The 27,734-nt window shown below is 38.3% G+C and overlaps 1 protein-coding gene across 4 annotated transcripts in view; it reads right to left on the reverse strand.

Moving 5' to 3' along the window:
* The window catches only part of LOC143887750 (U-box domain-containing protein 43-like), a 59,754-nt gene extending 33,177 nt beyond the window's left edge, over positions 1-26,577 (reverse strand). The window contains exons 1-4 of one of the 4 annotated variants that reach the window (XM_077391923.1): positions 26,462-26,577; positions 25,519-25,581; positions 6,037-7,361; positions 5,592-5,791 (exon numbers count right to left, since the gene is read on the reverse strand). In XM_077391923.1, the coding sequence (XP_077248038.1) occupies positions 5,592-5,791; positions 6,037-7,078 (1,242 nt within the window). In that variant the 5' untranslated portion in view covers positions 7,079-7,361; positions 25,519-25,581; positions 26,462-26,577. Of the gene's footprint in view, positions 1-5,591; positions 5,792-6,036; positions 7,435-8,843; positions 9,054-25,518; positions 25,582-26,461 lie in introns of those variants that run through there. The other 3 variants (XM_077391921.1, XM_077391922.1, XM_077391920.1) reach the window with 3 other exon arrangements.
* Positions 26,578-27,734: the final 1,157 nt, after the last annotated feature.

The raw sequence follows: 27,734 nt of genomic DNA on the forward strand, positions 1-27,734 counted from the left end.
TTCCGATCGGTGTTGACATTGACCAACCAACCTCGACACTTTCTTCGTGCTTCCGGCTACACCACGAATATAATCTCATGAGGACCCAAGGCCAACACTAGAGAATAATCAGACCCAGACTAAGGAATCATGGCCTACACAGTGAACTAATCTTCTCCTCCATGAAACCTTGATGTGGATTTCGTGGTGGCATGTGCAACCACTAGGAGCCTTCACAAAGAAATCCTTTGCTCTGTTTGGATGCTTAAGCATTCTTTAGGGAAGTAAAGTCTATGGAGGGGGGCAGGATTTTGGATGCCATGTAAACCCTGGTAAAGCCATGTGCTTTCATCTGTTTGGATGCAAGTTAACCAGGAGAGGGAAATAGAGAGAGGGAGAGAGAGAGAGAGGGGGTTAGAAGAGTGGGGGTGGGGCGGGGTGGGGGTGGGTGGGAATTATCTAGAAATCTCTTCTTTTTCGGGATATTTCATATGTAAATGCTAGTGATGTCATGGCACCAGACATGCAATTATAACACATGTTTCTTGTCATTTAATCACTAAGGATTTAGGGGTTACTTTGGCAAACAAACATCATAAAGTTCAACAAAAGTATATTTTTAATTATAACACATGTTTCTTGTCTGTTAATCACTAAGGATTTGGGTGTTACTTTGGCAAACAAACACCATAAAGTTCAAGAAAAGTGCATTTTTTGGCTTAGGGATTGCTTGAGGATCCCTTGCATGTGGTATCCAAACAGAGCCTTACTGTGATCTAGTTGTTGCTGAATGTGACAACAAATTCATCCATTTATTGACGATCTTGGCCAATGAATGTTCACCGATCCTCAGCGTGCCCGAGGGAAGGACCTACCCCTCTACATGTTAAGTGCAATGAATAACGCAACACCACTCGAGGAGTTTAGTGGTTCTGCAAGCCATTTTATGTGGTTTATTTCTAAGGACCACAAATTCAGGTGATCCTCAAGACCAAATATTGACTTTTAAAACGCTCTTTGTAAATGAATTACAAACGCTTTGGGCTTTGTATCAAAATCTGGTCCTTGGTGTGTTTCCAATATCATTGAAGAAATCAATTATCTTATGTAGAGTTGTTCTTTTTCACATGCCATTAGAGAAGCTAAAAAAGTGGTGGATTTGTCAGCTACAAGGGTTTGAATAGTAATGCGGGTGCTTAAGAGGGAAGAAGAAGAAAAATAGAAATCAAGAACACGACAAGAGAAGAAGAAGAAAATGGGAGCAATGCTCAACCCAATTGATATTCCATCAATTACATAAGTTTCTCAACATCCAAAATCCCCTCTAAAGATGGTTTCTAACTCTTTAAATAAAAGAAAATCAAAGCAAATTCGTTCAAGATCATCCACTAGCTAGCTTAGGGACTAACTCACTAACTTTGACTGTTTTGGGAACCCACAGACACAGTCCACCAAAACTGCCATAACTTTCTACCCTCTTATCCAATTTTCAAGCACAAATACTTGTTGGAAAGATCTCAAAGAGACCTACAACTTTGTAGTTTACCACTTTCCATAATTCTTCCATTTAGAAGCTCAAAAATCAGGTTCAAAACAGGCGAGCAACATTAATGAGGGACTGCACCTTGGAACTCCACCAAAACCACCTAGGCATGACATGGCTGCCATGTTGGCACTGCATCATCATTTCCGGGTGAGAAAGAACTCGCCCACGAGTTCTCATCAAGCTCTCCATGATAAGTTGTCAAGTCTTAACATTGAAGTTGGGTGAGTATTAATATTTGGAGGGAGCTCAACCTTGAATGCACTATCCCCAATTTTCTTAAGCACTTGAAAAGGGGCATCCACACAATCTTGAAATTTGCTAAACTTCCTTGGTTCAAGAAAACTCGCCCTCGAACCTTGAAGTATCGAAGAATGATCATCAATTGAAACTTCCCAAGATCAAACTCCGCTTCATAATCTCCATGAAGAAGTGATAACTTGTCTAGATTTTGAACATGTTTGAATATATAAACATCAACTGTGAGCTTCAATGTAGGATCGAATAAAAATGGATCGATGTAATTGGATGAAAAAATCGATGTAATATTTTTCCATTCACCCATCACTTCAATATCCATCGGTTAGATGCAATCGGATCCAATTTCTTTGGTGATGAATTCATTGAATTGCCGTTGAAGTTCCTCGTACTCCTCGTTAGTTTCAACAACAAGTAGAGCATTGAATTTACCATTATCATTGGTCTCTTGATCAAATTCGTTCTTGGAAATAAAAAAGTTACTCTCATATCCTTTCTTGAACCATGCAATCTGATAATGCTTTGGATGTTGTTCGGTTTTGAGTTTGTGCTTGTTCACCATGTCATGAGATACGATGTTCTCACAACTCCCACCATCGATCACAATGGTGCAAACCTTGTCATGAGATTTGCATCGAGTCTTGAAAATATTGGAACGGAGTCAATCATCATCGGATTGAACCTTTGGTGTAGCAAGTGCTCTTTGGATCACCAAGCTTTCTCCTTCTTCGGGTTCGATTTCTTCATGTTGTCTGTCATCTTCCTCATCCTATATGGGCTGATTTAAATTATCAACATAATGATCATCATTTTCTTCATCACCGAAGGCCACTACTTGCCGCTTTGGACAATTTTTGAAACGATGGCCAACTTGACCACACTTGAAGCAAGCATTTGAATTGTTGGGACGATTGGGCTGATTTCCAACTTGATGTGTAGAGGCTGATTTTGTAGAATTTTTGTTGAAATATTCGGACCTTGACTTTGTTCCTCCACCATGTGAAGATTCACCTTTAGAAGAAGGATAGAGACTACGAACATCCACATACTTTTTAGCACCACGACGAGAAAGCTTAGCCTCCACCATTAAGGCTAGTTGATAAGCATCACTGACGCTCAATGATCGGTGCATTTCCACCTCATCACGATTGGAAAACTTCAAACCATCAACATACCTTGCCACAAGTTGATCTTCACCCTCTTGAATATCATTACGAGTCATGAGTTTGTAGAATTCTTCGATGTAGTCCAACACACTCTTGGATTCTTGGCGTAGGTTGTTGAATTGAGAAAAGATAATTAAGAAATAGTAAAGATAATTAATAATTAAATAGTAAATTAATGAAGAATAATAATTGAAATAATTTATTTTATAATAGAGAAAATAAATAATCCTCTCTAAAGATGGTTTCTAACTCTTTAAATAAAAGAAAATCAAAGCAAATTCGTTCAAGATCATCCACTAGCTAGCTTAGGGACTAACATAACATTAATTGCATTGGAACTCACTAACTTTGACTGTTTTGGGAACCCACAGACACACTCCACCAAAACTGCCATAACTTTCTACCCTCTTATCCAATTTTCAAGCACAAATACTTGTTGGAAAGATCTCAAAGAGACCTACAACTTTGTAGTTTACTACTTTCCATAATTCTTCCATTTAGAAGCTCAAAAATCAGGTTCAAAACGGGCCACCAACATTAATGAGGGAGTGCACCTTGGAACTCCACCAAAACCACCTAGGCATGACATGGCTGCCATGTTGGCACTGCATCAAATAGGGATGCACTTAGTTTGGGACAATCTCTGCCTCTTTTTCCCTTCAACAAAAATCTCTTTGTTGCTAAAAACGAATTTACTTAATGGAGTATTTAGCTCCAAATTTTAAACATTTCCTGACATGGGCCTGTAACACTAGTGATTGGGTCAACATTGATTAGAATGGATGGTCACGATCTTGAACCAAACAAAATGATATTTCTAACCAACATAGTTCCTACTAACTCCAAGGCATGATTTGACGATTCTGATTTGATTTTCATGCACAATGATGGTGTAAGGATCGATCTTATGAAGGACTCACACATCTAAATTGAATGCACACAAATCAAATGCATGCTGTGATACGAGTGATTCAACTGACTCTAGTGTGGCTAACCCCATGTTTGCATGGTCAAAAGCGGAAGCAATTACGTTTTCCATGTCTCCTCCAATGTAAAGCCTACCATTTTTTTTAAAGGAAAGCCTACCACCCAACTCTTTATGGAAGATTTGATGCCCAATGAACAGAGCATAAGCTTCACCTCATTCAGGTCTTTAATTCCACTGGGACTACTGAAATACGGTTTGAGTAGTGGAGAAAGGACCTGTATTGGATTCAGCTATAGAACCAGGCGGGAAAGACAACAGTAGCCAAGCAAAACAAAAACCAAGGAAAGCCTCCAACGATTCATTCTATAGGGCGAGTGGGCGTGACATCGATGTTGTAGCAGAACTGCTCGATGAACTTGTCGGCCAACTTAGCGAATGTTGGAATTGATTCGGCACAAGCAGAATCCAGCAGCCAAGGCAGAGAAATGTCAGAAAGACAGAGGAGAAACCGAAAGAGAATTAGGTAGAGGCAGTCACCAGAGATCATCAGATTCCAACACATGTAGGACACCTTTAAAGCCTCCCCATTCCAGTCTAAATTACTGCCCCCAGTTCCATCGTCCCCATAATACCCAAAGAGCAATTGTCGAGGAGGAACCGATAGTGCTCTTCTTTGCCTTCACTGATTTCTAATCATAAGTACAACTTGAACCATAATCTCCAAACTCTTTTCTTCCTAATGCCCAATTGAAGATTAAACTTTTAACAAACTTACCAATCCAGATGCCTATTCCTCGAAAGTTATACTATGTTTCTCAGTCCAAGTCTCTCACAAAATCTGTTAAGAAACGATGGTCCAATGAAATAGGACTTCTAAGTCCATGTTTCCTAGCCTTCCACTCAGACCTCTCCTGAATAGGTCTAATGTGGACTTTGGAAAACTCCATTACCAACCACATAAGCACCGCAGTCCATCCCATTTTCACCACCTTACAATAAATGAATAGATGGGTCCTTAAATTTTTTTATTTTTTTTACACATCCACCCCACCACTCCTCAATAGGTACAGTATCATCGCAGGGTTCAACAAGGCTAAATTTCTCATTTTCCCAAACGGCAAGGGAAATTTTGTACATGGATGTCTCTGGCATTGTAATTTCATATTTCCAGCCCTTGATCATTAATCTGATGAACAAACTCATACTGACCAATTTTCTGAGCAAATGTTTTAGATGTTGGTTACTGATGGATGGGAATTGGGAGGCTGTGGAGATTAGGTTAGAGCTTCCATATATCATTTTTCTGCTCGAGACCCTAAATGGACCCTCAGGTCATATGTCTGGATCATTTTAATGGAAAATTTTGGAAAAAGTATAAAAAAATATAAACTCCACTAGGTTATTGTTGAAGAATATTAGCCTCCAAAAGAGGCTACAGCTTAGCAGATTGAAGACCATGATCTCCTATATCTAGACAGGTCATTTATATTCATCTTATTCTAGTATTTGTATCCAATAGGGAGAACCCCTCATCTCTAGCTAAAGCAAACATTACTTTCGAACCTTCTGAATATAGACTATTTTACTCTGACCTTAAGATGGATTCTGTAACATGAAGAAAATGACCAGACAAGGATATGTGCGCATAAAATAACTACATTATTTCTGCTATAGTGCACAAATATCTTGTAAACACAGAAATGTTGAAAAAGCTCACCTTGTTTCTGGAATGCTCTACCACAATAGTCCTTAATGTAATTAACATCCTTCTTTTCACTTCTTTGTTATGCGCCGTTCCAAGAAGCGGCACAATTATATCAATAATCCCTCCAAAAGCAATCCAATCCTTGTTGATTGAATTCTCTTTTATAAGCCCCTGTATTTGGCTGAGAGCCTCTTCAGAAGCTGAGTCAATACCTGTTAAAGTATAAAAGATTAAATAACACCTTCTCCAACAGCTTAAGCTTTTGGAGTAATTTGTAGTTTCACATGGTATCAGAGCAAAGGTCCTGGTTTCAAAAATCCTTGATATTAAAATTCAACATGTGGTGGCCAACCCAAAAGAGGGGCCACACGTGAGGGGGAGTGTTAAAGCATAAAAGATTAAATTATGCCTTCTCCAACAGCTTAGGCTTATGGAGTAATTGGTAGTTTCACAATACCTGACAGCAACTTGCCCCTGGAAGATCTAATTTGAAGGCAATAGTTGAGTTCTCGCCACTCTTCGATTGTTTGTCTCAAGGAAACATTGGGTCTCAACGTCAAATCATCAAGAACAAGACCCGTGTCCGGGTCAGTTCTATGTCCACTCTCAAACCAGGCTTGGATGGATGCCCTTTCACATGTGGTTCCAGTACAAAGACTGACTGGGTCAACCATCACAGTTGTTCTCTCTATGGGACACATAAATGCTTTAAGTGGTAGGATGTATTCATCCTGCGTCTCAAATTTCTCTATTGTTTGAACCCGTCGAAGATATTGTGCCTTAATTTCTTCTTGATCATTTGCAGCATCGGCTCGAGACAACAACTTAATAACTTGTTCCAAAAATAGCACTTCCGCCTGTTCTTTACGGATTGCCGCCTCTTCTTTCTCTTTTCGGAAATTCTCAAGTTCTTTGCTTATTTCTGACGGCTCAATAGGCACACCTACTGCTCTTGCTATATCTTCTAACATGTCATTTGCAAACCCTAGATCACTCTTTTGCTCTCGAAGACCCTGGTTCAATTTCTCGACAATTCGAACCTGCGATTGAGATGCTTCAAACTCAGCCCTTTGCATCTCATCGTGTAATCTGTTCAATTTTTCTGATATATCAGAAAGGATTTCAGTACTAGCAATGGATAAAGACTCCAAAGACCTTCCTATATCTCTAGTAACATCCTGTATTTCTCCTACTATGCTTCGACATTTGACCAATAAGTAGAAACGAGCGCGATTTTTATACTTCTCCACTAAAGCTTTTGCCTTCTTGACATCTTTTTCAAGACTCTCCAGAGCTTGCCTTGCGGCTCGAGAGTCATTCAGCTCATGGAGTTGTAATTCCTTTAAGACAGGTTCAATGTCGTAAAGGTATTTGGATAAAATCTTGAAGGACTCCTTCTCTATGAGAACATCTTTTGCAGCCAATGCTGTTTCCAAGACCTGCTTTGTCAAGAGAGTTAGGACGGTCCCAATTGGTATAAGTCCCACAAGTGATGCCATCTTCCCTTTTAGCAAAATTATCTAATAGAAATCATAAAAATAAACTACTCCAGACTCCACATATTCACCCCGCTGTCAAAATTCAGAATGAAAAGGAACAAACAAAGTGTTGAAAGATATAATATGTTTCTAAATACATTTCTGCCCATCAAAATCATAGAGAACAAACAACACTGGAGTATTTGGTCCTTGGCATTTTAATATTCTCTGAATGTAGGTTGATGGACCAAGCGCCTCCACATAATGCTTTCGTCTTTCAAGATATTCTTCTAATTCCCTCCCTCTGCCAAGCATTCAAAAAATACATCTCACCAACAGATAAACTTCTCATATCTAACCAATGCCACCACATGTGCCTATAAAAAAAGATACGCACGGACAAAAATAAAATAGAAACCTAACGGAGTAATAAATACAGGTTATACAGAGAAAACTTATGAACATCAATCTATTAACTATGATCAATTGAAAAGCAATTCATAAGATTCCAACTGAAAAAGTTACAAACTATGATCATTCTTCTACAAATATAGTTCTCAAATTTGCGACAATAAATAAAACAGAACAGGAGACAGAATTGCTCAACAAAAAAAGGCCACACACAAGAACACTTCCAAATAAAATTAAATTAAAATTTCATTACATTAGGACACATAAATCAACCGAAACTATATATCACTCTTTCCACAAGCCACTGTTTAAAAATGCTTATGTGGGTCAAAATGTGGCCAAGAAAAATCCTTGTCGACTCAGCGCAGATGCAGCCAAGAACGCAATTGATGCAGCTGAGTATTCGGTTGATACGGACATAACTCTGGAGAGTCAAAAGGAGTATTTATTGACTCTGTATGGCAAAACGCGGAACGCGGTGGCAAAACGCGGAACGCGGTCAAGGGAAAAGGGAGAAGACTCGGGGGAGTCCACGATGACACAAGGAAGTTTGAAAACTATGCCACAAACTATACCTCCGTATTCATTTCATCCACCGACTAGAATTATATACTCAACAAGGAAGACCCACCGCCAAACACACAAATTTTCCATTAAAGAGTCAGAAATTCACTCCTTAATACATACATACATATATATATATATATAATTTGAATACGTGTAACCAGTGTTTAAAAATGCGGATGCGGGTCAAAATGCAGCCAAGAAAAATCCTTGTCGACCCAGTGTGGACGCGGCCAAGAACATGGTTGATGCGGCTGAGTACTCGTGTGGGCATAACTCAGGAGCGTCCAAATGAGTTTTTATTGACTCTGGGGGGCAAATTGCGGAACGAGGCCAAGGGAAAAGGGGGTCAACTCCGGGGAAGTTTTAAAACTATGAATATAACACAACCACTATGAAAATTTGTGTGAAGTTCCCTTGTATGTTCTTTTGAATCTCTTATGTTTTCATTTGATTATTTCATAGTGGTTGTGTTATACAAGAGAAAACACAAGAGAACTTCATCAAGAAAACCCATCATTAAAAACACATCCCAGCAAGGAAATTAAAACTCAAACCAACTCTATCCATAATTCACAATTCAAATGATGAAGAGAGAAAAGGCAAAACCACAATTCCCTAACACAAAAGTGAAAAACAAAAAAGGCAAAATAACCCTCTAATTCAATCCATTCCCAACGAAAAAAGTCACATTCAAAAGCAAAATCACATACACTTTTATCTTTAGCTAAACTCATTCTCATGGAAGAAAAGAAAACAAAAAACACAAAATGAAGGAGTAAAAAAATAAAATAAAAAATAAAAGTGCTACCTTCAGAATTCTCCTCCATCAAGCACAGATAGACAAAGGAAATGGCATTGAATGAAAAAACGCAGACCTCCTTCCAAGATTTATTCTTTTTTCTCTTGTTAAAGCTTCTCCTTAAATTGTAAAAGCTACCCATTTTAAATAAAGACTCCAAGTCAATGAGTCTATAGAAAATTTAAGGGAAGAATGAGTCGTGGGTCAGAATTACTTCCCTGAAAGAAATCGAAAGAGAAGGGTGAAGGAAAGTAGCCCGTTAGATTATTCATAAGAAATTTATCGTAGAATCTTTTAAAATATTAATATTATTATTTTAAAATATTAATTTGAATGAATGAAGAGTGGAAAATTAGATGACTTTTGCAGGAGAGAAAAGCCACATGGGCTAACTTTTTAGCAGATTTTGTCTTATTCACTTAATTCATTCTCTCGTACAAAAGTCAGCTGTGATTGGCTTTCCCCGAAATTGCCTTGCAAATCCCTTGTTTGTATCTTTTCTAGGAAACAGTATCGTGGAGATCAATGGTGATGATCAATTTTAGGGCCCCACAGGGAGGCATGTATGGGCGATCAAGACCGTTGATCTTGTAGAACAAGTGAACAACAAATAGAATAAGAAAGCCATTTATATGCTCCTTATTGGGCGCCACTTTTGCCTTGTTTATGTTAGGAACCCATTTTTCCAACCTGAACCTGACCCTACCCGACCCAAGTTCAACCCGACTTTTTAAGCTTACTTAAATAAAACATATCAGGTTTCACTCTGGTCAGGTTGCCCAACCCCTCAACCCGAACCCGACCGGAACTCAACCCTACCCAACCGTTTTTTTTTTTTTTTTCGGTTGAATCCGACCCGGGTTGTGCCCCTATCTTTATGTGATCAAATCTGTTGATTCCAACAGTAACCCCGTGAGGTCCAGAGAAATACATTTGAGATCGCATTGATAAGATGATCCTAGGCCATTGATAAATCAAGCATCTTTTAGGCTAGTTTAGTAGTTGGCCTCCATCGGTGGGAAAGAAAATGGAAAAGGGCCCATTTTTCATGGGAATGTTGAAATTCCGGCGTTTTGTAGCATAACTTCCAATGTTAGGGCATTTGATGCGGATTCCCTAAGATGCCATAATTTTTTTGGTTCTTGGGACTTTTGTGGAATTTCCATAGGAAACCCACGTTTGGTTGCTAGTTATATAGTCGGCAAAAAAGAATCCCACAAACTAAAATAACCCCGCACGAAAGCCAAAGCTGGAAAAAAAAAATCCCAGGAACCAAAATAGTTCAAGCAACCAAACAACTGGGATTTTTATTTTACCGGAATTTTTTTTTCCCACCATAGTCCGGTCAACCAAACATGGGATTTTTATTTTACCGGTATACTTTCAGGGAGTTTTTTTTCCCACCAATCTCTCAGGAAGTTTTTTGTTCCACAAAAGTCCCAAGAACCAAAATAATTCTGGCATCCAAACCGAGCAAGCCTAGGCAGAATTCTGTCTCAAACCTATGTCTCCTCGCATCGTATGTGTATAATTTTAAATAGAATGCTTTTACATGCACCAATTCTCTCCCTTGCTACGATGGTTTAGATTGTTTTCAAAACATCAAAGGTTGAGGTTTCGAGGATTGGTGCAAGCCCACTCCAAAAAACAAATAAAAGGTATTACAAAATACCTTGCTTTCTTGCACCTCTTGAATTTTAAAAGTTGTCCAAATGTCGTGAAGTATACAATGGCAAACAGTTAAGGTGATCTGTCATTGATTGGAGGGTAGTACCAAAAAAAGTATTAAGAGAGAAGGTAGGATTTACCTATAACTTACCTCGTAGAGCAGTGGTAAGTACTCGTATTTGGTTGTCAACCTCGTAGAGTAGTGGTAAGGGTGTCATTATCAATATAGAGAGAATGCACTATTATTAAGAAATTCGAGGCAAAACAACATGTTTTGTGCTTTTGGCTGGGATTTCTTTCGGAAGAGACGGGTGACACGCCACCATGCAAGCAATGATTAATGAGGAGACATCTCTGGTAGTCTCCAAAGATTTTAATGCTATATGGGCAACTAAATAAGTTTTTTTGCTGATGTGGCACCCAAATGCCAAGCAAAATCATTTAGCCATCCTGGCTTTTGGGCAAACAAACAGACTAAAAGAACAAAAAGAGATCCTACAATCTTCTTTAATGTTCATTTGTAAGAAAAAAATATGGTATGGTAATAAAAACCCAGACTAAGCAAAAGCTAGTGTAGATAATAAAGCCCCACATAATCAGAGTCCTAGAAATCACTGAAGACCACAGCACAATTGAGGACACATCAAAGTTTATGCCCAAAGCATAGGGAGGTGATATATTCGTCCCCTTTTCTTCCCTGGGTCACCCCCTCAAGTATCTTTGTAAGTTGTAACCATGGTTTTAAATTTCGACCGAAATCCGAAATTCGGATTTCACCGACACCGAAATCGATGGAAACCGAAACGGTCATTTATTTCGACTGAAATTTGACCCAAAAAATCTTTTTTTTAATATTAATTTAATATTTCACCGAAATTTCGAAATTTCGGAGGAGACCGACACCGAAATCGATGAAAACCGAAACAATCATTTATTTCGACCGAAATTTGACCCAAAAAATCTTTTTTTTAATATTAATTTAATATTTCACCGAAATTTAATATTGAATAAAATAATAGTTTCTGGTTTTGTACCAGATTTCGACTGAAATTTCAAAATTTCGGTCGAAAATTTGGAATTTCAAGGTCCGAAACCAAAATTTTAAACCTTGGTTTAAAATTTTGGTTTCGGTAACCGTTTCGGACCCCACCAAAAACTGAAATTTCGGTCCGAAATTTGGTAATTTGGTTCCAAAATTGAGGACACAAAATCAGAGTCCTAGAAATCACTGAAGACCACAGCAAAATTGAGGACTCAACAAAGTTTATGCCCAAAGCATAGGGAAATGATATATTCGTCCCCTTTTCTTCCCCGGGTCACCCCCTCAAGTATCTTTGTAAGTTGTAACCATGGTTTAAAATTTCGACCGAAATCCGAAATTTCGGTTTCGGTGGGGACCGAAACCGAAAATTTCTGAAATTCCATTTTTCGCCCTTTATCAAATTTCGGTAATTTCGGTCCGAAATTTTGGTTTAATGACATTATTTATTAAAAAAAAAAGTGTTACAAAATTTCGTCCGAAATTTCGGAATTTTGGTCCGGAATTTGGAACCAAATTACCAAATTTCGGACCGAAATTTCGTTTTTTGGTGGGGTCCGAAACGGTTACCGAAACTGAAATTTTAAACCTTGGTTGTAACTACACTTTTACACTACAAGGGGTGGCCCGGGGAAGAAAAGGGGGTGAATGTATTATTTCCCAAGAATCAATTATTGACATAGAAATGAAAAAAAAAAAAAAAAACAAGCAAGAAATGATAAGAAGGCTAAAAAGAATTTCTCATCACTATGATTCTTGGATCATGACACCACCAAGCACGTTTGTTTTCGATTTTGATAACCATTTATGAGCACAAAACTGATTATTGGACTCAAAATTAAGCGCAAATTTGAGTCTAGGTTATGGTCCATTTCGAATTGGATTGTCCATTGTTTGTACACAATTGGGCTCTGTTGAGTTTCATTCCTCGAGTTGAGAAATCTAAGGAAATGATGTGGCAAGAAGGAAAGAAAAGGAAAACAAATCAAAAATATAAAAAATAATGTTTTGTTGTCAGGAACACTAGCGGAGAGGGAGAGAGAGAGAGAGAGAGGTGGCAGGGGGACAAACAGTGAACGGTGATGACTGCAAGGAAAAAACTTAAAATGGATTTACTACATAATGGATTTACTTAGACCAATACATGATATTCTTTTAGCATTTTTTGGGATCAGGTCTTATACTAGCGGGTCTAGTGATGAAATAATTCTGTCCTTATTACTCTTATGTCATCGATAACAAAACATTAGTGAGTAGTGACCGTAAATGTCCATCCTTATATTTTCAATTGCGATGGATAGTATTGGCGACGGTTAATATCCCTCCTTATATTTGCATTAGTGACAGATATTACTGTCACTAATATCTGTAGCAATGGGGTATTGGGGATCGTGATTTTTCGTCGCCAATTTATGAATAGTGACGGACATAAACGTTCCTATTTATTTTTAAATTTCTGATATATCCGTTGCTAAATACAAATTTAATTTTTTAAAAATAAAGTGGCAAAGGAAATTTTTGTCGCCGATTGTTTTATTATTTTTTATTTTAAAAAAGCATATTTTGGTGGGCCAGGTTTATCTACGGATCTTGCAAAAATATAATCAAATATTAATATAATGATATAAATACTAATTAGAAATAAAAACTAATTAAATGCTAATTAAAATTGTGCATCGCCAACTCCCACAGTCTAGGTCCTCTTCGAAATATTAGGTGGAGTAGTGTGATCATCATCAAGATTTGCTTAAATAACATTTTCAAAGAATATTAAATATAGCATAAAGTGAAACTTACATAATCAATTCTAAATAAATCAAAACTTAATATTTAATTGGGAAAATGACCAAAAAAAGCTGTTTTTTGGACTATTATTGAAAAAGCAGTGGGAAGTTGAAAACGACAAAAAAGAAGTGCTTTCACTGTTCACATTTTGTTAAGGACCGAATTACCCCTTAAGAACGTCAACTCCTTAAGAACGTCAGAATCGCAGGAAGCTGAGTCGATTAATAGATTGAAAATTTTAAAATCGTCTTCAGCATTCAGAGAAGACCCGGAGTCGTAGAATCCTGAATATCAATGCATGATCCCAAAGACAAAGTGGGAATTCAATCAGTCTACCTTGCACAGTGCAGATGAAGTCTTTATCTTGCCAGGAAATGCCGCCAGACTCCTCAAAAAAAAAAGAGAAAGAGAAAAAGTTCAAAGCCATTGAACCTTAGCCATTCAAGAAGCTTGTATGCCAAAACATCAGAAGGCCATCCTTGGACGCCTGAGCCTTAAATGCCAAAATCCCAAGTTTAAAAAAATCCTTTTGCAAACACCTTCAAGCCTCAACAAAATCAAACATTCTTTTCAAACACCCGCAAACTAGGGGCATTTCGTTCCGTCAACCTTTGATCAATTCAGGTTCGGTCAACCTTTGGAATAAAAGTCAAATTATTCATTTTCAACCTTTGAGCTTAAAGCCAAATCATTATGTTCCAAATCCCAGCGAACTACGCGAACCTGATCCTCCATTGTTGGGGTACTTAGGCAACCTGGCTAATCCAGGTTCGGTCGAAACTTTGAAATCCAAAAGAAATATCCAACCCTTTTGAACTCAAGCCTACCTAGAAAGTCCTTCTGGTGAATAAGCAGAGGTTCAAAGTCAAGAAAAAAAAATGATGGAGTCTGAAGACCTGCTAGGCTGAAAACCCGAGAGGGCGATCTAGGTAAAATTTAGGGTCATTCACCCGCTAAGTTGACAACTGAAAAGTGGGCTTAGGCAAAAGTTAGGGTATCAAGCCTGCTGGACCGAAAACCCGAAAGGGCGATCCAGGCAAAAGTTAGGGCAAGCGGTCCGCCAGATTGGAAACCTGGAAAGGCAATCTGGTCAATGACAATGACTTCCTGCAAGGAGCGAATCAATGAGACGGAGGAAGAGTCTTCAGTCAGAGCAAAATCTAGGAGTCCAAGTAGTGCCGGCAAGCTTACTTTGACACTCATCTAAACTAAGGGCATTGAAACCGAGCAATCCGAAAGGGATAATAATCATGACATAAACACCGAAAGAGGAGAGTAGTGCCTCTTGACACGGTCTTCGAAATACTCTAAGAGTGGCTAAGCCATACCCTTGACAAATAACACATCAGATCCAAGAGTGAGTCGAAAGCGAGTCGAGTCCTTCGAACAATAAGAATCTTCTTTGATTGAGTCCTTAGAAATCTGTTCCTCTTTCATATTTGTGTTCTCCTTCCTTGCAAAGTCCAAACTGTCTGGTGCTAGAAGAATGGGAGTGTGTCCTACAAAATGCGAAGAAAATTTAGAGTAAATCTTGGTTTAGGTATCAGAAGGGGCGAGAGACATCTTGTTCAAACCTGCCAAAGACCTTAAGCCTCCAAAAGTGAGCAGTGCGAAAGAAGGGATTCTCAAACTCAGTCATCATGGTGATTGTCCTACTCTCTCCATACAAAAAAAACTGTGCAACCTCAAGCCTTCATGAAACGAAGCATCTTTTCTTCAACCATCATTGTCTTGCCTCCTTAAAACTCTTGTCATGGAAACACAATATACTAGGGGCATCTTTTATGACTTGCGTCATAAAAGATGTCAAGCACACAAAGGCAATCCGTAATAATGTCTCCAACAAGTTAAGATAAGAGGGGTACAAGCACATCTCAAGACAGACCTCTAAACTCCCCCGTTGAGTCCACTCTTCAGAAGAGTCAATTCTCCAAGAAAATCAGTTTCCCAGCGGAGTCTAGAATTTGCTCGCGTAGCCTTCAATCCTCGACATAATTCAGTTCTCTCAGAAAAAATGGTCAATACTCAAAACCTCAGCAAGTTACTTATGTCTGGTTCTCAGCAGAGATCGCACATTCCCAAAGTTATCGGCAAGAGACGATCAATCCTGTAACGGAATCGATCAAAATCTCAGTTTCTTGAATCAAAGTTGTTCCTTCTTAAGTTTCATGTTCTTGATTTGTTTAGTGAGAGATTGTCTCACAATTTTAGTGTGTGCTTGGTGAGAGACTGTCTCACAGACTTAAGTGGTTATGTGACGAGCAACTGTCTTATCATTGCAATTTATGGCATGGTAAAAACTGTTGCAAATCTTCCAAAGCTGTTGAAAGGAAAAAGAAAACTTTCAAAAAACAAAATCTTTGTAACCCACATTTCATGAAAGGAAGCTTGAATCTGTTCGAGTTTTGTTAAGACTCCTGTATTGGATGTAAAATTATACTAGGGGCATCTTTTATGTCCTGGTAAAAGTCAGGCCATAAAAGATACCTAGCATGCGATGATAGTTGAGATAGCAGTCTTAACAAGTCAAGATTTGAGAAACTTGAACGCATTTTCCAAGTCAAAATTTTAAATTGGGAATGATCTTGATAATTGTCTAATCATTCCGCTTTGTTGATGTGTTAAGGGCCGTCTTCTCAGACCCTAAAGTGGTTTGATCATGATAATTGTCTAATCATTCCGCTTTGCTGATCTGTCAAGAGGCCGTTTTCTCAGATCCTGAAAGTGGTTTGATCATGATAAATGTCTAATCATTCCGCTTTGCTGATCTGTCAAGATGCCGTCTTCTCAGATCCTGGAATGGCTGTCTCACCATTCCCTTGAGAGTCTGTCTCATTACCCTGTCGAGAGTCTGTCTCGTCATTCATTTGAGAGTCTGTCTCACCATCCCATTGAGAATCTATCTCGTTACCCCGTCAAGAGTCTGTCTCGTCATTCATTTGAGAGTCTGTCTCACCATCCCATTGAGAGTCTGTCTCATTATCCCTGTCGAGAGTCTGTCTCGTCATTTAGTTGAGAGTCTGTCTCACTATCCCCTTGAGAGTCTGTCTCACTATTCCCTTGAGAGTCTGTCTCACCATTTCATTGAGAGTCTGTCTAACCATCCATTGAGAGTCTGTCTCACCATCCATCGAGAGTCTGTCTCACCATTACATTGAGAGTTTGTCTCACTATCCCATTGAGAGTCTATCTCACCATTCCATTGAGAATCTATCTCACCAGTCCATTGAGATTCTGTCTCACCATTCCATTGAGAGTCTGTCTCACCATCCCATTGAGAGTCTGTCTCACTATTCGATGATAGTATGTCTCACTATTAATCATCTATCTCACTTTTCTTTACGAGAATCTATCTCGTCAATTCATCTTATCATTCATTTCTTTATTAATCTGATGAGAATCCGTCTCGTCAACCCATCTTGTTATCCTCTTATATCCCTTCCGTTTGAAATCTTGGGCCAGTCAAAATGTGTTGTCTCTTCAGCTTTGGCATTCGTGCGTCAGACGTCCTCTACCAAAGAGGGGCATCTGTAGACACCCCAATTTGACCGAGCCCTAAACCCGCGTATTCGAATGAAATCCCGAGGTTGGACAAGGTCCGGAAGTGCGAAATAAACCCGAAAATTTTGAGAAATATTGTTGTTGCCTAGCCCATTGAACATATTTCGCAACCCAGGAAAACCCAAAATCGCATTTGTACCCTGGAATCGCCGACCCTGGTCCTCATATATGTTCCTGAAATTTGCAAAAATTGTGAAATGCCTGTGAGTTTTGATATTATCGCTCCTCTATTCGTACCCCTAAGTTCCGGATGACATGTTAGATAGCTTATCTTCTTTAGGCGTTTAAGGGGGTCATCAGTGATTATTGTCATTTTATAAAATACCCTGCAAAAATCATAAGGGAGGAAGAAGAGACAAGTTGAGTTGTGCAAATATCAAAGTTTGGTGTGTTGATATCATTTTCCTTAGTCAGGGCGAAAAGGGGGTTTGCTATCTTTACAAGGGTAATTTTGTAAGTCTGATATTACTTGGTTGTAAGCAACCCTTAAGAGCCATTAGATCAAATTAGAAGGCTAGGATTGTGTAGGGTGAAAGGAATCTTCCTTTCTATTTCTCCCATTTCTTTCCCGAGCCACCCCCTGTTACTACAAAAGAGTAATGATAAATGCATAAGAGGTGGCTGTCCAAGTAACTAGGGGGGGGGGGGTAAATTTATCATTTCCCTTTTTATAGGCCCTCGAATTAGGGTTCCAAAAAAGAAAAAGCTTCTTCTTCATCTTTTTTTTTTTGAGAAAGGCAAAACAGGGAGAAAGGGAGAGGAGAAACCACCATCCACCTTCTTCTTCTTCTCACCATTTCCGACCACCATCTCACCTCATTCCCATCTCAACCATCCTCTCTCGAAACCCCATTTTCTCCACCTCTTCTTCCTCCATTTTCTCCATCACCTCCCCCATCCTCATCCTCTTCACCACCACTGCCAGCCGGAATCCGGCAAGGCCAAACCCATCTCCGTTAGCCATCCAAACCCCCATCCACACCTCTTCATCTTCTCCAAACCCCCATCCAAACCCTCTTCTCCATCTCAGCTATTTTCCCCAAAACCCATTTTCGAAAACCCAAACTCTCCTAACTCCGGTCGTGCCTCCACCATTAACGGCCACACCCATCTTCCACTGCCATCACAAACCTCCCTTCTCCCCATCAAACCCTATCCCCATATTTTCCGGCGGGCCTTCGACCAACCACCACTAGCCACCATAGCCATCGTCTTCCCCTCTTCATTTTCCACCTCAAACCCTTGTCCATGAAATCCGGCCACCCTTCTCCGGTCACCACCACCTCCATAATCTTGATTCCAAATTCCAGCCACCATTATTACCCAAACCCACATTTGTAAACCCCTTTCATCTCCACCATCTTTACCTCCCAAAAACCCACTTCGATTTTCTGGCCAAACCCACTTCGAAAAATCGCACACAGAGAGAGGGAGTTCGACCATCGAAGATCAGATCCGCCGCCACCATCACCTTCTTTAGCCATATTTCCGGTAGGAATCCGGCCATGTCTCCAATATTCTCACGGCTTCATCTCCTCTCGAAACCCCATCTTCTCCACCTCCATTAAACCCATTTTCCCCATTTCAACATCAGCCATAATCCCCAAACCCTCTCACCATCTCCGACCACCATAGCCCATTCTCACCATCTTCTCCTCCACCGGATCAACAACCCTAATTATTACCCTGTTTTTTTTAAGCCAAGAAACCCATCTCACCACTACCTCTTCACTTCTCTCCCATCAGCACTATCAAAACCCAGCTCCATTTTCTTCATTTCTAGTGACTTGAATCCCATCTCTCCATCAGATCTGACCCTCTATTTCAATCCCCCTACCAAACCCACCTCGCCATTTATTCCGGCAATCCCCAAAAATTCCGGCAATCGATTCATCGATCTTGTCATCGGATAAAAATTTCTGTAATTCAAGCTTAGATCCGGCACCGTCGTAATCCCAGAGATGCTCGATCATCATTTCCAGTGCCCGCATTAAAATTTCAGGGAACCCTCTGCATTGGCAATTTTGCTCCTGACAGGTAATGTTTTTCCTTTGGCATATGATATTTTCATTATAAAGCTCTAAAATTTACATGAAATTGACTTGTTTCTTTTGGGCTATTGACTGGTTTTCTTTTTCATTGTAGCATTTGCAAATGGTAATAGCTATTGGCTATTTGATTTCACCTTCCTTTCACCAGTAATGAGAAATGAAGTGTGTAGTGCAATTTGCTAGGTTTTAATGCTAGCATTACCATGTTTGAAGCAACCTTATCTTTGCTGCTTAGGCGAATTTTTTCTCGTTCTTTCTTTGAGAATTCTCATGATCTGTTAAGAGGGATAAGATGAGCGGAAAACAATTGTTTGAATAGGGTGGTGCGGATGTTGGTCTTCTGACGTGCGCACCACCATGTTTGCCACCGTACCTACTTAGCTTACCCCTTTTAACATGATCAGTTTATTGTGCTTAATGTCATTTTGAGAACTGTAATGATCATGCATAATGGAGATGGCAAATTTAAGCAAGGTGAATTAAAGTGGTGTTGAAGGCATGGTTATGGGAACTTTTGCACATGTGTAGAACATTATTCATTCTAGTAGGTTTGAATTGTTATAAGTCATTTAACCCTAGCTATTATACTCTCTGACAAGCATTGTTTAAATGATTTCATGAGTTATTACACACTTGTTCCTTGTTGATACATATTTGTCTCCGGAAATGATGTTCATTAAGAATTTAGAGCTTCTTTAATATTCTCTGATCATCTGTGTTTTGTTATTAAAATAATTTTGAGAGTGACTATTAAAATGATGGGATTAATAAGGTTCTAAAATGTCACTTGGAGATGTGATTTAACTTGATGTTTGGGGTTATCTTCTTAGGCATAATCTCATTGCCGAGGGTTACTCATTCCAATGCTGAAAAAAATGAATTGTACTCACATAATCGTATAAATCTGTCTACAAATAACCTGTTGTGCTGTATGGAATACTATGTGAATCATATGAAATTGAATCTCAATAGACTTATATCAATTAAATCCAGCGTAAATTGTATTTCTTAGGGCTGCTGAGAGTCATTCGTTGATATAGAATATTATTCACTTTAAGGATTATTCTTTCACTTCATGAGGAGTATTGTCAACCCAGTTACCTTGCACGTAATTCATAAACTTCATTTCAAGTTTTCTTTTCTTCGTCGGGCAACCTGTGGAAATTTGACTTCATTTGTAGGTTTTCTTCGAGTTACGATCCTCTCTTTGTGCGTTTTTCGAGATACTCTTCAACTCTAGGGATTTCACCGATTTAGGGAGCTTTCCCTTTGGTTCAGGCTATGACGGAATGTCTCTTGAGCCAACCCCTTCACTTCCTACCTTAGAGTCTTCGCAGGTTAAGGGATTTCTTCTTCTTTAGAGTCAGTCATAGAGAGTTTAGGAGTCTGTCCTACCGTCCTAGGGTTTAGGAGTCTATCCTACCCTTGTAGAGTTTAGGAGTCTGTCTTACTGTAAGCCCAATGGTTTCCACCTTGGCATTCCCATCTTATTTTGATGATTCCAATACACAAGTGATTTATGATCACTAATGTGTTTGATTGTCTAAGTTGTAGATCACATTGGTGCTAAGACAACATTGCTTGGATTGAGGCCAAGAAGATCTCATTGGACCACATCATGAAGGCCAAAGACATCGAAGTCCAAGACAAATGAAGACTTGAAGAATCTATTGAAGATCAAGTTATATTAGATTATATTAAGATCCAATCCTAGTCTAGGATTTTGAAAGGCATAATTAAGTAAATAAACACACACCCTAAATATATAAGTGATTATCTTTGTGGAGTTCCAATACCTTGGAACCCTCATAGCAATCCCAACTTGGTGTTAAGTTGGAAGCCTAAAAATAAGAAATGAAAATCTGCATGAAATAGGCTTCTCGGAACTCCGAGATAAATTCTCAGAACTCCGAGAAATATTCTCGGAACTCCGAGAAATGGTCCAGTAGACTTTTTTTCAACTTCTGTGTGTATTCCCGGAACTCCGAGATTTTTTCTCGGAACTCCGAGAAATATTCTCGGAACTCTGAGAACACTATAACGGTCGGATAAATAGCCATTGGGAATTTTTGCAGGAATTACCACAATGCCACTGAACGGTCATATTTTGGTTTTCCTATATATATGGGCATTCTAAACTTCAAGACAATCAATCCTAACACTCTAAAACTTCATTTGAACATCCAAAGAGTGAATCAAACTTGATTATGCCTCTCATCCTCTAAGATTAGGATTTGGATCTATAGGCTCAATTTGTACATCTTCTACAATTTGTAAACCCTTATGAGGGATTTTTTGTTCTTTCTTTCTTAGTCAAGAACTTTTATCGGGCGAGTGTTCGGAGAAGCGTAGCCCACTCTCCGTGGTGAAGATTGCCACCAAGGTTAAAGGTAATCGGAATTTGTAATCGGCACCGATCTTCGCCGAAGTTAAGAAGATCACATAGTGAAGTCATCAACGGGTTTGGTTGGTGGAGTGGAGTAGGCCTCACGTTTGGAGGACCGAACCACTTTAAATCTCGGGTGCAATCTCTCTTACTCTTGCTCTTTAGATTTAACTTGTGTGCTTGAACTTTATTGTTGATCTCTTAATTTCCAAAATTGGGTTTGAGTTTTCAAAAGAGTTAAAACTTGTTAGCAACCTAATTTCTCACTCCTCATAAGTTGTCGTACTAGGGACCACCCTTGGAATTTCACTTACCCTTTTGGAGCATAGGAGTCTGTCCTACCCTTCATAGAGCTATAGGATTCCGTCCTACCCCTATACACTTTAGGAGTCTGTCCTCCCCCCTATAGAGTTTAGGAGTCTGTCCTATCCCTTATAGAGTTTAGGATTCTGTCCCATCCCTTCATAAAGTTTAGGATTCCGTCATTCCATCTTTCAGAGTCAGTCTTTGCATGTTCCTAGGCTTCGTAGTTTAGAAAGGAATCTGAACTATGGATGGCTTGATCCCTAGCTGAGGGGTACGTAGGCAGCTTAGGTTTGCAGCTGGCATCCTGAGTTCAGTCATAACTTCAAAAGCTTTCATAAGCTTCAAAACCTTTCAAACCTTCCCAAAATAAAAAAAATTCTTCAAAATAACCTTGCAAGCCATTTTCAAAAGATCTTCCCATAGAGTTAGGAATCTGTCCTAGGCGTTTGGGGTTTCTTAGAATTAGGAGTATGTCCTGATTGTGTTGATATACTGTATCTGGTCGTATGAGTGTCCCTAGAGTTAGGAGGCCTCGAGTCGTAGTCGGCTAGACATTTAGTCGATCCGATGGTTAGACTAGAACACGCTTAGATAGTCCATGGTTTTCCTTAGGACGCACAACCTAGTCACACATAGGATGTAGGGCCCACCTGCATTAATTTAAGGCAAAGTTTGTATTAGTTAGGACATACAGGGAGTCCTAAAAATTACAATTCACTTGAACTTAAGTAATAGCAAGAAGCTTTAAAAACTAGTCGAGTCTAGGATAGCGGTTCTAGAGGGTTAGGCATTGTAGTTTAGCATAGGTCGCTGAACTACGTTGACTCTAATTCTTCCCGAGGCCGGGATACGTAGTACAGCCAGGATGGATGGCCATCTTGGTCCGAGTCAAGTATCGCATTAGAGTCTAGGGTTTGTCGTGTGGAGTCATGTGTGGAGTCGTGTTGTGTTGTGTGTTTTGCTGTGTTTTCTTACTTTCATGTACAGACCCTATACCTTTAGCTTTAGCATGCATGTGTTTGCCCAGGGATATTCGTTCTCCGAGACATGCATGATTAGCTAGACGTTATCTCAGGGATATTCGTTCCCATTTCGCATGATTTTCGCCCAAAACTCTTCAAAGTTAATAATAAATGGCATAAGAGACCAGGTGCTTGCACTTGGGCGAATTGGGGGCGCCTAACCCCTTCCCCATTCGTCATCAGGCACGGACCTTTTGTATCTCTAGTTATTAGTTTCGACAGAGCACAGTATGGGATCCAGGGCCTACTTCCTTGGATGGCAGCTCTTTCTTTGTTTAAGGTACGCCTCGAATCCGGGCTAGTCCCCGAATCGAGAGGTATCTCACTTTACATCGCCACTCATGCTGTGAGGGACACTCCTTTCGAGAGTTCCTTGGTGGAGCTCTCCTTCACGTGGATGATCTAGAGACTTTCTGAGGGCTCGTCCCCCCGCCTCTCTCGGATCGGGGTCCACAGTTTCAAACTCTGCTGAAAACTAAAACTTACTATATCTCTTTGTATACTAAAAAATGAGACATGTCATAAACATAAGAGTTATTCCAAATATCATTTACAAAAACTTTCATGTTCAAAGCTTCGGCAAAATCTCGCCGGAGATGGCCGAAAAAGTAACTTTTACGATCAAACATATAAATCCCTATTTTCATATAAACTGAAATCTTCAAGATTGAATAACTTTTCATCAACTTAGAACTGGACTTTGCACCGAACACAATTTTTTTTTGATAAATAACTTCCAACACCTTTCATATTGACACCTACAACCCAATATAGCTAGAGGTGGTCGGAAAATCAAGAAATCGCCAATTTAAGTCCCCAAAACAGAAGAAAAGTAAAATGGCCATAACTCTTTCAAATCTTAAGCAAATTTCATAAAATTTATATTAAATCACATCTACTCAAGCTGATCTGCAACTTTGTAGTTGAAGAAATTTTCCAAAAGTGGTCGGAAAACACACATCAATTGAAAATACATAATTTAAACACTTAAACCTAAAATTATCTTGAATTTCCACTTTTCTTCTTCTTGAATATTTTATCTTAATCAATCACAAATCTAAAACAATCACCTTATAATTTCTCTTATTTTTCCCATGAATTTTCTTATTTTTCTCTTGATTTTTCTAACATTAAAAATGAATTTATCTTCTTGCCTTAGATAAAACTAGCATGAAAGAGAAATGACACTTAGATCACTCTCACAACAATCCCAGCCATGCATATAGATAATGGCCAAAATGCTCTTCCATGCTCTCCTTGACTTATTTTAATTACTCTTGTATCCTTTTAAAGTGAAATTACCAAAATACCCTTGCTCATTTGCAGTAATTACACTCATGTCCCTTGATGAATTTACCAAAATATCCTACCATACTTCATTAGTTACTAAGTTGCACTTAATCACACCAATCATGTTTAATGTACTTAATCACATTTTGTTAGTAATAACTCTAGTTCAGGGTATTTCATTCTCCCCTCGTTATAAAAATTTCGTCCTCGAAATTTCAAAACAACATATTACTATTATCTAATAAAGACTAAAGAAATTAAAAATACACTAACACGGAATAATATATATAGCAATCATTTCATTTTAATATATAATATAGCTAATTTATCTAATATACACAGGATGATAGTATAGTGGACTCACATACTTACTGATATAAACATATAAGTTAACTATATTGTCCCATATCAGTATAGTTAACTTACAAACTAAGTCACATACGGCAAATATACTCGAGCTCGTTGTACTGTCCCGCACCAATACTGCTTACTCACGCACCTAAACCTATTAATAGAGCCCAATAATTCATTCTGATCACTAACCAATGGCGTTCTCGGTCGACTCGAGTTCGTCACCAGTTTCTTTTCACAGAATTGCCTTGTGTGACATCCAGGTCCCCAGTACACACAAATCACTTATGCTTTCATCAAGTTGCTCCTTATCTATATCTAATAATAATACCCTCAGATCTTAATTTATGCTGTGATACCATCTTTTCCTATCACGCCTTGAGACCCTTAAGATATGTGGCAGGCACCGCACGCGCGCTAGGGCGAACATCGCACGCGTGCAAAGCCGAATTGGAAACTGAATCTCATCAGATCAGATATTAATGGTACAGAATATAAATCAATATCCAAAGCAAAACTAAAAAACCAAACTGATTCATATACATATACATCTGAGATTTGACAAAAGTACACATATACAAGATCAAAAGAAAATACTAATCCTACCTAACCAACTACGAAGCTCCCGGATAACCAAATCTGTCATGAATCAACCCCTCTCCGGATTCAATCATTGAGTCTTAAAAATGTTGTTTAATCCACATCAATTCCGTAGAATGAGTGAGTAAATAAAGCACAGATGTAGCATGTCCAATAGAAGTTTGAAAATATTAGTTATCAAAGCATTTTAAATCATATCTATCGCAAGGCATGGCTAAACATATATACGAAAATTACTATCAAAGTCATAATATATAGCTGTAGCTCACAAAAAAAATGCTCATGAAAGAGAAGGCAATAAACTATCGCTGCGGATCGGGCAAGTACAAAGCGGATATATGTGTACATGGTTAATTATTTTTTCTACCTCCATTGACAAGACAGCCAACAAATTTATATCCCATTGGCGAGCTTACTGATATTGTCCAACTTTTCATAAGCCAGATACGAGCAACACCGAGTGTTGACTTCGTAATATAAAATTCTTACATACCCAGGAGTTTCAAAGCACATCTCAAATCATAATATATATAACTAAAAGCATGAAAAATAATGCAGGATTTTTCATAAATAATCTTTTCACGCTCATGCAGGGATAATGCTATAACTGTGCTGAATCACTCACCTTCGAACACTTTTATTTTTCCCTTACTCTTCTTCCTTTCCCTCTGCTCTGCGCTTTGTACCCCTAAATAATAGTGCTAAGGTAATCAATAGGCATTTAAGTACTTTACATAAAACAAACACAAACCTGAGGAGGAAATTTGTTTTCCTTCTCAAAAAATAAACTAAAAAATCAGCACAACCTCCAACTTGGAGGGCATTTCATAAATAAAATCTGAAACTTCAACTCCATTTTTATCCCTCTTGCACTTAATTCTATGAAAACTTATAAACATCAAAGTTGACCTATATAAATGGAAGAACACTTCTCTAGTTAAAGGCTCCAGCTAATTCTCACCGAAGATGGCCGAAAAAGTCACTTTTCCGATATGACATATAAAAGAGGGTTTGAATCTTTGTTGAAAACTAAAACTTAGTATATCTCTTTGTATACTCAAAATAGGGATATGTTATAAGCATAAGAGTTATTCCAAATATCATTTACAAAAACTTTCATGTTCAAATCTTTGGCCAAATCTCGCCGGAGATGGCCAAAAAAGTAACTTTTCCGATCTGACATAGAAATTCCTATTTTCATGTAAACTGAAATCTTCAAGATTGAATAAATTTTTATCCACTCAGAACTGGAATTTTTACCAAACGCAAAAGTTTTTTGATAATTAACTTCAAACAACTTTCATGTTGACACTTCCGGCCAAATCTGACCGGAGGTGGCCGGAAAATCAAGAAATCACCAATTTAAGTCCCCAAAACAGTAGAAAAGTAAAATGGCCATGACTCTTTCAAATCTTAACCAAATTTCATAAAATTTATATTAAATCACATCTACTCAAGATGATCTGCAACTTTGTTGTTGAAAATTGTTTGAAGAAATTATCCAAAAGTGGCCGAAAAACACATAGGAATTGAAAATATATAATTTAAACACTTAAACCTAAAATTACCTTGAATTTCCACTTTGCTTCTTCTTCTTCTTCTTGTTGAATCGTTTCTCTTAACCAATCACAAATCTAAAACAACCACCTTATAATTTCTCTGATTTTCCCACAAATTTCCTTATTTTCTAACATTAAAAATGAATTTCTCTTCTCATTTACCTTAGATAAAACAAGTATGAAAGAGAAGTGACACTTGGATTTTCAAGTGTCACTCTCACAACAATCCCAGCCATGCATATAGCTATGGCCAAATGTCCTTCCATGCTCTCCTTGACTTATTTTAATTACCCTTGTAACCTTTTAAAGTGAAATTACCAAAATACCATTGTTCATTTGTAGTAATTACACTCATGTCCCTTGATGAATTTACCAAAATATCCTCTAATACTTCATTAGTTACTAAGTTGCACTTAATGACACTAATCCTGTTTAATGTACTTAATCACATTTTGTTAGTAATAATTCTAGTTCAGGGTATTTCAGAGCCTATATAGGTAGGCATCCGATTCTTTGCTTGACTTTGCTTATTTATATCACCAAAACATCATTTATGTTATTCTTTCATTATTAATGGTAAGGAAATAAGTAAATTTAATATACATACTTGGGCCTCGGGACTAGCCCAATGGTGGCACAACTGCTCCCCGTGCTCCATTGAGATTTTTTTGAAAAAAAAAATTGATTTAAGTAAAATAAATATGCACAATATGCACTTACTAAGAGCTTATAATAGATACAAAGATTCAAAGATTATATTCATGCCTAACAAACTTTGAAGACAATGTCTTTAGACTCCCTAATAAATCTATGTGAATCCATCCTATATGTGCTTACACAAAATTTAATAATTCATTTATAATTCTTATAAGACAAAACCGATTCAATAATAAGGGGAGTGATAAATCGACCCCTGTATATCTTAAATCGACCCCTTTAAGCGTAAAACGTTAGGGCGTGTGAGTTGTACACTTGTCCTGTGTTTTAACGCCAGATGAAAACTTTATTCACACTCCTTAACATTTTATGCTAAAAGGGGTCGATTTAAGTATATGGGGGTAGATTTATCACTACCTAATAATAATTATAAATTAATTAATTGAACCATACATCATAAAATATCCATAGAATCGTTATCATCCTGAAGCTCATACTCATCAACTTCAACCATATTAACACCCGTCCTAACTTAATTGACAACATCATTATCTACTCCCATAATAGTTTCTTGGTGTTGTAAGTTGTTTGGAGCTATTAGACAATACAATACATCTTGGTCTAT

This window comes from Tasmannia lanceolata, unplaced genomic scaffold (genome assembly GCF_043159265.1).
Source record: "Tasmannia lanceolata isolate RefF3 unplaced genomic scaffold, GAP_Taslan_0.1 ptg000012l, whole genome shotgun sequence".
Classification (NCBI taxonomy): Eukaryota; Viridiplantae; Streptophyta; class Magnoliopsida; order Canellales; family Winteraceae; genus Tasmannia; species Tasmannia lanceolata.